The sequence below is a fragment of the Canis lupus genome, chromosome 16 (assembly GCF_011100685.1).
Source record: "Canis lupus familiaris isolate Mischka breed German Shepherd chromosome 16, alternate assembly UU_Cfam_GSD_1.0, whole genome shotgun sequence".
In the NCBI taxonomy this organism is placed as follows: Eukaryota; Metazoa; Chordata; class Mammalia; order Carnivora; family Canidae; genus Canis; species Canis lupus.
The window spans coordinates 55,625,174-55,638,453 of NC_049237.1; the positions used below are offsets into that span (position 1 = coordinate 55,625,174).

At 54.0% G+C, this 13,280-nt stretch overlaps 1 protein-coding gene across 4 annotated transcripts in view; it reads right to left on the minus strand.

The window, feature by feature from the left end:
- Positions 1–9,820: 9,820 nt before the first annotated feature.
- Positions 9,821–13,280, minus strand: part of AGPAT5 (1-acylglycerol-3-phosphate O-acyltransferase 5) — a 57,854-nt gene continuing 54,394 nt past the window's right edge. For 3 of the 4 annotated variants that reach the window (XM_038560543.1, XM_038560542.1, XM_038560544.1), the window contains one exon: positions 9,821–12,392. In XM_038560543.1, coding sequence (XP_038416471.1) covers positions 12,167–12,392 — 226 coding nt within the window. In that variant the 3' untranslated portion in view covers positions 9,821–12,166. The remainder of the gene's footprint in view (positions 12,393–13,280) is intronic. The other variant, XM_038560545.1, reaches the window with a different exon arrangement.

Consider the following 13,280-nt stretch of genomic DNA (forward strand, 5'->3'; position numbering starts at 1 on the left):
CCCCTGTGCCGCGGTCCTCTCGTCCCCCCATCCCCGCTGTCACATGTCGCTGCACCCCTGGACCCCCAGACTCTGCCCACGGAACCCCTAGCTGGAGCCGCCCTCCCTGTCTGCCCTCGGCCTTCCTCTAGGTCTACGCGCTGGTCAGGCAGGTGGGGGTGGGGGCGGGGGAGGCTGTCCCCTGCCAGGTCTGGGGCTTGGTCCTCTTGGCTGCCAGGTGGGAACCACCACGCCTACTTCCTACAGGGGCGCAGATGCGGTGACACGTGTGAAACACCTGCCGCGCGGGGGCTAGGGGCATGGTGACCTGGTCAGCAGGTGCCCTTGCCAGTCAGGTTCAGCTCAAGATCCATGTGGCCTACGAGCCAGATTTCTTTTATTTATTTTTTTTAAGATTTTATTCATTTATTCATGCGACACACACACAGAGAGGCAGAGACACCGGCAGGGGGAGAAACAGGCTCCCTGCAGGGAGCCCGACGTGGGACTCGATCCCAGGACACCAGGGTCATGCCCTGGGCCGAAGGCAGGTGCTGAACCGCTGGGCCACCCGCCCCGAAGCCAGATTTCTGCCTGGAAATTAGAAGCCCCTAGATGCAGTCCGACACTCACAGGTCGGGGGCACACCCCAGGCCGGTCACACGTCTCCCGCTGGGCTGTACGCGGGGTGCAGGGTCGGTGGCGGCGGGCGCAGGTGGCTGCACTTGAGATGTGAGGACGTCGCCACTCGGGGCCCCGCAGGCCAGATGAAGTGTGGCCATCAGCAGCCGGCCTGTCACCGCCACCCCCAGCAGCCTCACCTGTGGTACCTTCTCCCAAGGGGGCCACCTGAGGCCTCGCTATGGTTTTGAGCGGACTTAAAATCTGGTGAGGAGGCATCAGAGCCGCTCCTCCTGTTATTCCGGAAGGTGCCAGACGCCAACCATGGAGTCGACCAGAGTTCGGCTGGGGTTGTCCCTCAGGGAGGACACAGGTAAGGCCACACCCGGGCTGTGAAGGCTTAGGCATCACCTGCGCCCGTCCCTGGGCCTTCCCCGCAGGGTTAGCCCAAGGACCAGGTCAGTGCTGGGGGAAAGCTGCCGAGGGACAGCCTGGAGGACAGCCTGGAGGAGGATGGCCTGGAGGACAGCCTGGAGGACAGCCTGGAGGAGGATGGCCTGGAGGAGGATGGCCTGGAGGACAGCCTGGAGGACAGCCTACAGGGGGACGGGGGGCTGGAGCCGCAGCCCCCGGGGGCCCAGCGCCTGGACCGGGCAGTGCCCTGTGGGGACCGCCTCCCGGGACAGCCCCGCCAGGCCCCTCTGTAGCTCCTGCTGGCGAGGGAGCCGAGGAGGGCCCCGAGCATGGCAGGAAGGCCCCGGGGAGCACGGTGTCCCCGCCCAGGGCCCCGGAGCCCCTCCTGTGCGGACCCAGGCCAGGAGCTCGGGCTGGCAGGGGGCCCGGGCCTAGGAGGCACCGGCTCCATTCTCGGGGCGCTTGGAGATCTGGGGCAGAGGCCAGGGTGCGGGGACACGGTTGCAGAGGCCCCCGGAGCCGGGGGGTGAGGGCCTGAGAGCGCATCCGGCCCGGGGAAGGGACGGAGCCTTGAGGGGCAGAGGGGGGTCCTGCGGGGCAGCCGTGTGCTCAGGGTGCCACCCACCGCTGCACCCCTGTCCCTCGTCTGCTGCCTTGGTCAGGGGGCGATGGGCCTGTGGGGCGGGTGCTGAGCATCTGCGAGACCCTGCTGTCCCTCAGCCGCCACCGTCCGGGGGACCGAAGCTCAGGGTCCCCATGGTCGTGGCTGTTCCACTACTGTCTCAGGCCGGGCGGAGGCCTCCCCTCTTCCTGCTGCTCCGAGATGGCAGTCACCTCGTCACACGGCCTAAGAGGGGACCCTGGCTCCAGTCCCCCCCGAGGAGGGGGCCCCAGGCCAGCGTCTTCTCCACTCTGGCCTCAGCCTCCTCATCGGGAAGTCGTGGCCCAGCTCCAGGATGTGGAGCGGCTGGGTGGCCGGGGGAGGGGGTCAGGTCCTGGAGGGTGCAGGACCTGGGAGCAGGTGCTGGGGGGCAGGTGGGGTTGGGTCCTGGGGGGTGGGGGCCGAGTGCTGGGGGGCCGGGGGCGTGTGTGGAGAACAGGCCGTGGGGCTCCGCAGCCAGGCGCAGAGCGTCGTGTCACCCGGGCCTCAGGAGACCACAGCCGCACCTGCCCGCACCTGCCCGGATGCAGAGCCCTCCCCGCGGGTCGCTGCCCCGCCCCAGCCAGTGAGGATGGTGGAGATGCTGCCCCCCAGCCCTCCAAGGGTGTCTGCAGCTGGGGGGGGCCGGGTCCCCAAATGCCCCCGAAGGGGATGCGGCCCCAAGAGAGGGACGTGGTCCAGGCAAGAAGCTGTGGGTTTGCGATATGCCTGCAGGGCGGCCCGGCCGGTGCGAGGACACCTTTAGGGCCACCACGGCAGCGAAAGAGGCTAGAGGTCCGTGGGACCGCACGTGAGGTCCTTCAGGGGGCGGGCAGGGCGAGAAGCCGCGGGGAGCAGCTGCTGTGTGTCCCATTACGCGAGGGCGCTGCAGGAGGCCTGCGAGGGTGCTCCCCCCCAGGAGGGTGCTTCCCTTCCCCCACGAAGGTGCTTCCCTTACCCCCCTACAAGGGTGCTTCCCCCCCACGAGGGTGCTCCCCCTACGAGGGTGCCCCCCCCATGAGAGTGCTCCCCCCACAAGGGTGCTTTCCCCCCCTGAGGGTGCTTCTCCCCATGAGGGTGCTTCCCTCCCTGAGGGTGCTCTCCCCACGAGGGTGCTCCCCCCAGAGGTCTTTGTCTCACTCCGAGCCCTTTGCTGCCCTGAAGCGGCCACCAGGGTGTGGCAGACAATCGTGGCAAAGACCTGGATCCAAGGACATCCGCGGGGTCTGGGCTGGGGCTCCTCTGGGGCGCCCACACTCCACCTGAAGCCCAGCCCAGCCCCGCCGAGCGCCCGCGCCACTCCCCGCGCAGCCTCCACAGACACGCCTCGGGGGTCCCCTCCCTTTTGCAGAAGTTAGTGGTCATGGCTCTGGGGGCGTCCGTGGTCCTCAGCGCCCCCGCCCCGGTCCTCGCAGGAGGGGCAGCCGCAGGCAGTCTTGGGGCGCAGCTCCCGGCGGCCCCGCCCCGGCCCGGGCAGCGGATGTCCCAGAGGCCGCCCCGGAGCCCCCAAGGGCGCCTGCAGCTCGGGCGGGGGTTTTAAAACCAACCACTCCCCGAGGGCCGCCTGGGCCCCGTCCCGACTCGCCAAGGCCATCGGGAGAAAGTGGACGGCGCGGGGCGAGTGGGGCAGAGGGACCGAGCGCGAGGGCAGAGGTTGGCCCAAGCCTGCCCGTGGCCGGGAACACAGCGCAGCAGCCTCGGCGGCCACCGCGGCCGGGCCTCCGCCTGGGAAACGAGAAGGCGGCGCTCGACAGCCTGCAGGAGCCTCGCGGTCAGCGGGAAACATGTTCGCACACACACACGCACACGCACACGCACGTGTGCCCCGTATGTGAAGGCGATTTCCGAATCGTGCGCCTTCTCCCAGCCATAGTCTGTCCTTACCACAGAGTCCCGACCCTACTGGGTGGTCGCCTTCAACCCGCTGAGCAGCGGCAGGGCCGGGGCCTCCTTGGGTCTCCACGGCCCGTGAGATCCTAACCAAGCCCCATTTCCGTCTGCTGCGCCCGCGCGTCTGCATCTGAAGGTGGGCCCGGCCCGGCCGCCGTCTCACCCACGTCCTCAGGTTGTGGGCCCCTGGGCACCTGCCGGGCTGACCCACGGAGCGCAGGGGGTCCCCCAGCTTCCCAGGCACTTCTCAGGGTTATTAGCTGCTGCCTCGCGGAAACTCTCGTGCTTGTGCTGTCACCATTTTTTTTTTAAAGATTTTATTTATTTATTCATAACAGACACAGAGAAAGAGAGAGAGAGGCCGAGACCCAGGCAGAGGGAGAAGCAGGCTCCATGCAGGGAGCCTGATGTGGGACTGGATCCCGGGACTCCAGGATCAGGCCCTGGGCCCAAGGCGGAGCTCACCCGTTGGGCCACCCGGGCTGCCCCTGCTGCCACCGTTTTTAATATGCCTTCCGAGGCCACTATAAACAGTCTTGGCTTTCAACGCAGTTCATCCCAAGCAATTTCCTTTGGGAAGGAATGAAAGAGGCAGAAGGAACAGGGCTTTAGCCCTTTATTGCAGGCAGACACAACAGCCAACAAGTATTTGCATTAATCATTGGGGATCGTAGAACCAGGGAACAGCCATTCAGATGCCGCAGCGTTCTCCGTCGTCCGCACATTGGAAGACTCTGCTCATCCCCTTCACGCGTGGGCGAGGGGTCAAGGAGGAGCGGGGGTGACTTACTGAGCCAGCGGTGCTGCCACGCTACGGAATCGTCTTCATAGATGACATTGCTCCAGCAGGACCACCTGTGGGCCTAGATTTAACTTTTTTTTTTTTTTTGACTTAAAATTCAATTTAAAACGCAAGGATGCAGAAACAACAGAGACTCGTACGAGGTAGGGTCCGCTGTCAGCCCATCCGAAGTGACACAATTCAGTGTTTGTCACATTTCTTCAGATTCTGTTTCTTGGTTGCACTTTACCGTCGTGCACACCAGTAATTCCTCGCTGATCCTTCTGAGTCATGACTTCCACATCGCTTATTAAACATTTACTGTGTACACCGTGTACTTTTAAAAGGGATTTGTTGGCATCAGAGTGTAAAGTCAAAGCATCCTTCCTTCAAAAATCTGTAATCATTTATTCTGATAAGACGGTTAATCTAATCATAAGATGTCGGGCTTCATATTTCGAGCTATTGAATCAACAATAGGCTCTCCTGTTGGGAGCCTGACATGAGCTGGGAATTGTGGTTAAGTCTCCGGGCAGGGAAGCCCAATAGAAATATATGCCAGACGTCTATGGAACCTTTAATTTTCTAGTAGGTGCATTTTTTTAATTTTATTTTTTATTTCTTTAAAGATTTTATTTATTTGTTCATGACAGATGCACAGAGAGAGAGGCAGGCAGAGACGTGGGACTCGATCCCGGGACCCCAGGATCGTGCTCTGGGCCAAAGGCAGGTGCTAAACCGCTGGGTCACCCAGGGAGCCCCAGGTACATTTTTTTTTAAAGGCGAAATTTTAATACATTTAATTGAACACAATATATCCAATGTTATTACAATAATGTGTAAGCAATAGAAGTTACTAATGAGCTACCTTTTCTTCTAATTCAACAAAGTCCGCTGTGCATTTTACTCTTCAGCACGGCCCACATTCCAAGGGCCACCGCGTGGGCAAGTGCTTGTGGAGGGGAAGTGGGGGGCTGTGTCCTGGCCTGGAATCTGGGGGCCACGGGGCCCGGGGGTGGGGGGCGGTGCAGGGAGGCGGTGCAGTGAGGAGAGATGAAGCTGCTGGAAGCACGAGGCAGCCACCGTCAGGGGGACTCTCCTGAGGACACAGGTGGTGGCGCATCAGGCCCAGCGGGCTGGGGCCGCGTGTGTGAGGGTGACAGGCGGGAAAGGGGGAGGCTCGGGCAGCCGGCCCCGTCCGTAGAAGTGACCCCGCACCCCCGCCGCAGCTCCGGGACCCGCCAGCCCCCTCCCAGGTGCGCTCGGCCCAGCAGCCCGTGCGCTGCGCTGCCTTCAAGCCAAGCCCGGCCTGGGCCTGTTGCCGCTGAGCCCGGCGGGGCCCGGGGTCAGCGGTGGGGCCTCCGGGGTCAGAGCCGCCACCAGGGGGTGCGGCCCCCCAGCCTGGAGCACCCGGGCCGGGACACGGGGTGCAGGGGTGGAGACACACGGATGTGCGGGTTGCCCTCAGGGTTTTTAATCTACTTTAGTTCATTTCAGGCGTCGAGGCTGCGTGGGTCACATGGCGAAGAGCGCGACGCACCCAGAAGCTAAAACAAGAACGTTCCTGGTTCCTAGGGCAGAAGGCGCAAGTGAGGTGGTTCACGGCAAAGGCACGGGGGTGCAGGAACCGGCCCCAAGGGGACCCCGACACCGGCTCATGGCCTTCGTCGGGGCTCAGGGCGCCAGGGGAGCGCTTCCCTCCAAGTGGCAGGTGCGACTCGGGTCCTCCAGGTGCGTCGCTCCATTTAACCCTCCTGGCGGGACAGGCCACCAGCATCCGTGGCTCGTGATGGACAAATGAGAGACGGGCCAGAGCAGGTGCCCGGGCTGGCGGGCGCCGGAGAGGGATTCGAACCCGGGGCCGCACCCCAGGGCACACTCTCGCCTCCCCACGTCTCCTTCACCAGCGACAGACAGTAAGGGGTGGGACGACCTCGGGGGAGCCTGGCTTCCAGCAGCGGGGCCACACAGTGGCCCGCGGTGGGGCCGTGCTGTGGCTCCGCTGCGCCCGCATCATCCGGCAGTGACCGCGTGGGCTCCTCGTGGCTGCAGGTGACAGCCACCTCCCGACCACGAGGGTGCTGGGCACGGGGGTCCCCCCGATGCGGGGGCTCCGGCAGGCCCACCTTTCACCTCCTCCCACCTGGGCCTGCTGGGCGCCCCAGGGGACCCCTCGGGAGGGGCTGTGCCCCCGGCTGGAGCAGCCACGTGGGGGCCGGGACACCCAGACACCCAGGACGGCCAGCGGGGGGCGGCTCCCCCAGGTGCTGTCCAGGCGGACACGCTCCCAGCTCCTCCGGACGCTCCGCTGCGACCCCGAGGCCCTGTCGTTCATTTCTCCTCCCCGAGGGTCCCGGGCCGTGCTCCTCGAGCTCCTCGTCCGGGCCGGGCTCCTGCTGCCCCGTGGACGGCAGGCGGCCCCGCCGGGCTCCGCGCGCTCACTGACCTCCCGCGGCACGGTGCTCCGGGCCAGTGGGCCCGGGGTTGGGGACCGAGCCGGGACCCGGACAGACAAGCCTGAGCCGTGGGACCCGAGGCGCGCGCAGGGCCACGGGCAGAGCCGACCACGGAGGCCCCCCGTAACCGCTCACACTCCTGCTGACGGGGCATCAAAACACATTTTTAGGACCATCACCTCCAAGCAGTGTCCCCGACCCTGGGGTCGCTGCCCTCATCGGCCCGGGTCGCCAGGGCACCTGATGAAGGAGGGAGCGGAACAGGTAGAGCGTGCTCCCACTCCCGGCTGGGCTCCCCCGACAGGCCCCCGTCCCATGGGCTGGTTCCAACCTTACCGCACCCCTGCACCCCGCACCCGGCGTGGAGAGACCTTGGGCCCTGCCGTCGCACGCCAGCCCTCGCAGGCCGGGACCGCGCGACCCCCCAGCCCTCAAGCCCACCTGGGGTCCGTTTGGAGACTGTGACTTTTTTTGAAGACTGTGACGCTTTTGAAACAAATACCGAAAATCTGTCCTTTTGCAACCTCTGTGTTGATTTAGGTTTTATTTTATTTTTTTTTAAGATTTATTCATGAGAGAGAAAGGCAGAGACACAGGCAGAGGGAGAAGCAGGCTCCATGCAGGGAGCCGACGTGGGACTCGATCCTGGGTCTCCAGGATCACGCCCTGGGTTGAAGGCAGGCACTAAACCGCTGAGCCACCCAGGGATCCCCTGATGTAGGTTTTAAACAAAACATCTCTGCGTGGCCACGATTACAGTCACGACCGAGGCCCTACAGGCACCCGGGAGTCTGAGACACCGCGTCTCCACACCTTGGTTAAGAGGAAGAGAACGGGCACGTGTTTCTGCTAGAAGAATCAGCGTGACTTTGGGTATTTTATTCCAACTCTCCGAGTCCCCGTTTCCTCACCTGCTGGGAACAGGAGAAGTTGAAGAACAAGGTCTACTTACTAGCACCTGCCACATTTCACGAACTACAACCTGTGCTTTCGTAACTTACTGAGTCACCAACGACCTTTTGAGGTAAATGCAATTATCGTCAGTGATTTACCGATGAGAAAACTTAAACAGATAACAGCAAGCGGGAACAGAAACTCTAAGTAACTAGTCTAAGGTGGAGAACCAGCTGGGAGGACCAGGGCTCAAACCCCGGCAGTGCACTAGCGCCCGGGCTGAGCGACAGGACCCGGGGTCAACGTGTGTGGAGGGCGGGAGACACCTGGGAGGTCAGCACACGGCCCGGCACACGGCAAGCACCCAACAAATCGCGGCAAGTTATCAAAACAAAACACGATTCTAAAATAATTCATCTCCAATAAAAAAATAAAAAATAAAAAAAATGCATCTTGCAGCTATTTGGCGGTAAAACATGCACATGCACAAAGCATACGCACGTTTTCACATAGATGTGAAGTAACTATCACCCAGTAGATCTTTTGCCATCATGTATCACGAAGTCACTCTTGAGATTTATATTTTCCTTTTTTTTGCTGGATTAATGAAGCACCAGTAAAGCCAAGGACGTAAATCAGAATTTATTCTGAACATACCATAAGGAGACAAGAGGCTGGTCCAATATTCTCTCCTCCTGAACACAAAGGATGTATCAGTAGTATCTTCTTCTTTTTTTTTTTTAAGACACAACGATTTATAAAACTGCAGAGCAGGTCTTAAATATTCACATATAAAATCATGAACCAACATTAATCTGGATGGAGTAACTGGCCATCAATAAACATTAACTGAGCGTGTTCTACAGAGGGTATTTTCTTTAGGACAGAATCAACGGAGCTTTCTATTTGGAGGGGCTGAGAAATGCCGCTCTTCTCTCGCCCTGCTTGGGAGAAGGGATGAGTCTCTGACCTCACCTCACCACACGGAGAACGACTCCCCAGTTAGTAAAAGTAATGGATTTATTTTCTTGTCCACAGACTGGAAAAGGGATCAGATGAAATCCTGGGCATAATGTTGATTCAGGGCTACTGTAAACGGAAATAATTTATATACCTGGGACTTCAAAATATCTGAATGAAGCTTTAAATTCAACTACGTGGGTATTTTACCCACCCAGTTGTCAAACATCTCCATGTTTCCAAATTACTGGTTTGAGTAAGGCCCGGCTCTCGTTCCAACGCTTGTGTTAGGTTAGTCTGTTTATAATGACAAAATACTAAATGGTAACGCGACATTCCAAGGTAGCTGATCTTTCATCTAAAAGTAGGTATAACTCATCATAAAGAAATGGTCTAACCCCCTCCCCCCCCCAAAAAAAAATCCTACTGACGGGTGACCTCCTGCAAGGTGGCATTGGACGTATCTGCCAAGGCAGCCTTTTCTTCAATCCAAGACGTTAAGGACAAATACTATTATGGTTACAACCTACGATAGACATTCCTCTGTCTTCTTAAGTGTGAGTCAAATGTGTATCGGCAGTTACTTTGTGTCTGTAACCTGGTGGGCAAATTTTTTATGTACTGTATTTTTATAATGGTCCATTTTTTTTAAATGGTCCATCTACTTAAAAGATCACTTTATTGAGGCAGATCTTTTCAGTGAATGTAATAATAAACCATGAAACTTTACAAAGGAAAAACAAAGCCTATGTCGTCGCCGTCTGGATATAAAGGAAACTTGGTACCACTGTAAATGAAACAAAATCACATGGAAATGGAAGACAAGAAAAAAAATCATTAGTATGTAGGAAGCAGGCATTACCCAGATTGGCACGTACTTAGCGGCCTGGCTGATTTTAGGCACTGGCCAAGTCTCAGTGGGACAGCCTCGATTACAGAACCGTCAAGCAGCTAATACTCGCTGCATACGTCGTCTAAGATACACAGATGAGTTTATATAATGAAACCAATATATTGCTTTGCGATTATGAGTACTGTAGTGTATTTTTTAAAACTTGCTCAACATTTACAAAAAAATATCATAACTTTGTAAGCTCAGAATGCAGGACCAGCCACAAAGCCTATCAAAGGAACAGAAGACCGCTGGGGAATTTCTGGGTCGCAAAATGTTAAATAGCACAGACATGAGAGACAGTGAAAGATTTTATTTTTTCTTTTGCTTTCATCCAAACACACCCTTTTCTGGAAAACGTAAAAGCATGCACATTGATGGCATTCTTATAAAGAAAAACTAAGTAATAACTAAGCTGCAAATCAACAATAATAGTAAGACAAAGGCTTAAATGATATGTGAAAAGATGTACAGGTAGATACAGGGCTCTTAATTTTAGAAAATAATAATTCAAGTCATATCAACACATGTTAAAAAGAAGCTTCTAATTTTCCAAATATTTTGATACAAAATTTTTAAACTAACAAATATATTTTATAGAACTTTTGTGAGAATATAAGTATGTTTTTAAGAAACATGATGTTCAAAGTGATCTTATGCATTTCACTGTGACTCCTTAAAATCAGTTATAATCAACATAATTCCAATGGTATTTCTTCTTAAAATTTAAATTTAGAGCATATCCATGATATTCAAAGTAAGTTATGCAACTTGCATTTACTTTGGTCTAATTAGAAATAGGTTCTAACTTTAGGGTTGTTTTTTTTTTTTAAAAAAAAAAAGTATTAACAGAGACACGGGATTGATTTAAATTTCACCTTACAAGTAAGAGAAAACGACAATTGGCATGAGAACACTTTTCAGTTTTACCGACCCCGCCACACTTAACCAGGCCGGCCGTATCCCGTGGGGATGTGCACACACACACACACTAACTAACGTATGTACAATTCCCGCCACCCGGCTCCGCAAAGGTGCCGACACGGCCTCCTCTCTGGGTCTGGAGAACCCGTCAGACGAAATCTCCCTTATTTATTATTTTCATTTTGTTCATCATGATTCAGCTGGTGTGTTTCATCTGGGGACACGGATATAATTTTACAACAAAAATCCATTAAGCAGAAATGTTATCTTAAGGGACTAGTAGGCAATCACGTTTAAGTTGTGACATAAAAACAGAGCAGATCCACAAAGGCCGTCCTCCCGCACAGGACAGATTTTATTATTTTGAGACTGAAAACCCAATCGCGTGATTTGGTTCCTGAAACACAGCTCTTGTGTGGAGGTGACGTGGACGGTGGTGTAGCCCCACGGGGACTCATGACAACTAAACACATCCGTCCAGGCCTGACGGATGCAGTCTCCCCGGCTCGTGGAAGGTGACCTTCTTGACGTGCGACAACCGCAAACCGTCTGCCGCAGCCAGCGAGGCCGGCCCCGAGAGCGTGGAGGAAGGGCCTCTGCCGCAGCAGACACTCCTCTCCCCGGCGTGTGTCCCGTGCCAGGCACCGAGCAGCACGCTGCCGGGAATCCAAAGGAAAAGAATCCAAACACGGTGGGAATCGACCGTGATGACATTAAAAAAGTGACTTCTGAATTACAGGTTTTGCTAAACTCAAGAGTTACAGGCAAAAGGCACATGCTAGTGAATCTAGTCAGACGTCTGGAGGCTCCCATCACCTCAAATATCTGCGGACTCAGGTCCAACAACGGTTCACACTGATTATTTTGATATAAAAAATGATAGGAAACCTGCAGGTTTTCAAGTAGTTATGGCACAGATGTCGGGAAGCACTAAGAGCTTCGCTGAACTCTTCAGAAAGCCGGGCAATGGAAAGTTCTGCCACAAAGAATCAGGGTCACAATTCTAACTTAAACTTAATTCTCATATTTTATACATTATTCTTTTGTATACAATACAGGGTGTGCAAATTAAGCTGTTTCAATAAATATTAGAAATGTTAATTACTCTGCAAATATAAAGTAAAATCAGCTAACGATGCAGTCCACTAAAAGCATGCGCTACCCAGAGCTTCCTCCCCACGGACAACTCCTCGCCCTTTACCTTGTATCCCTCTTATATTTAAATACAATTTCTTTCACTCACGTGGAGAAATTAAGCAAACAGCAAAATATCACAGAGCTCCAAGATACTAAATACCGTAGCGAGAAAGGCTGGATTAGTCAAGTTGTAAAAAATTAAAAATAACAAATACAGTAAAATATACTGCAAATTAATGTTCATGAATGCAGCTATTTGAATTACAAAACAATAATCATACAATCCTATTAATCTTCTGTAGATGACGTTAGTTCACAGGAGATGCCAAGTGATAGCATACACTGCTTAGCTTTTCCCTTTCCAGCAGCTTCTGTTCTAAAGTCGTGAAACCACGTTATGTTTGCCCAAGACCAACTGCGTATTGGCTTTAATCAGAAATTCTATTTTATCCAATGTTCAATCAACAAGGCTTTATTTACACTTCTTATTAAATTCGGGAAACAATCTGACGTAAGGTGTGGCTGCCAACACTAAACCATGCAGCGCATCCCACTGCCTGCAGACGGCTGCTACCTGTTCACGCCTTTATACTAACCCACAAGCAGCCAATTAAGGTTCCATAAATCCACGTTCTCACATAGAGTTTCCTTCCAGCCTCGGTCATGAGCATTCCAGCAGTCAAGCCACTTAAGATCAACAACGATGGTAAAGTCTTCTTGAGACTTAATTTAGAATTAACACTTTCCCCAGGAAATTTGTTTCTTCTTTCTGGATCCAGTGAATCATAAAATTCAATAAGCAACCTGTGGCCAGAATGGAAAAAAAGAATTCAAGTTCAGGCTTAGTCATTTAATATTCCAACTAAACAAATAGCTACTGGATGCCTATCACATTCTGGAGAAGCTAGAGGTCCTTGGCGGGGGGGGGGGGGGGGGGGGGGGGAGATGAATAAGGAAATACCCAGAGACTTGATTTAGTTAGTTTCTGGAATTTAAAAATACCTTTAATATTCTATTGTATGTAATTCTTTTTAAAACATGGTTTTAAGTAATTTTATGGAGATGATTTTTTTAAGCTTTAGATTTTTAATAATTTTAAACAACCAGACTCGCACAGGGTAATAGCCCATCTCACTTTGTTTCCACCTTCCCCATCTTTACTCTTCCTTCCTATAGCTCTCATTCCATCAGAAGTCAAAGAAAGAGCAGCAGCTCTTGTAACATACATGGGGTTTCTCCCCAAAAGCCCCTATTTGCATGGAATTATAAAAATAGGTACAAGAAGAGAAAAACAGCATAGTTACTTCATTTTCCTATCTAATTTTAAAACTGTAAAGTTATAACAGCAGAACAGACTCGGCATAAAACTCCCAAACCCAAGTACAAAAGTGGAAAGTCCTTCTATTACCTTAACAGGTTCCCTAGAGAGAACCACTGTTTTAAAAGGTCCAGACTCGTCCTAAGTATGTGTTGGCGCCTATAACACGACGTACATTGGATATCAAGCATACTGCTCAAGCTTTTTTTTTTCTGAGAACTGATTTCCATGTCAAAACACATGTGTTTTACTTTAGAACTTTCTTCCATAACCACAGTGGGTAGCACTGAGCGGCTGGTGGAATTAGGTCACGTACATCTGACGCGACGAAATACAGAAATGCAGCTCCTTGTCTATACACTTCATAAAGCTTC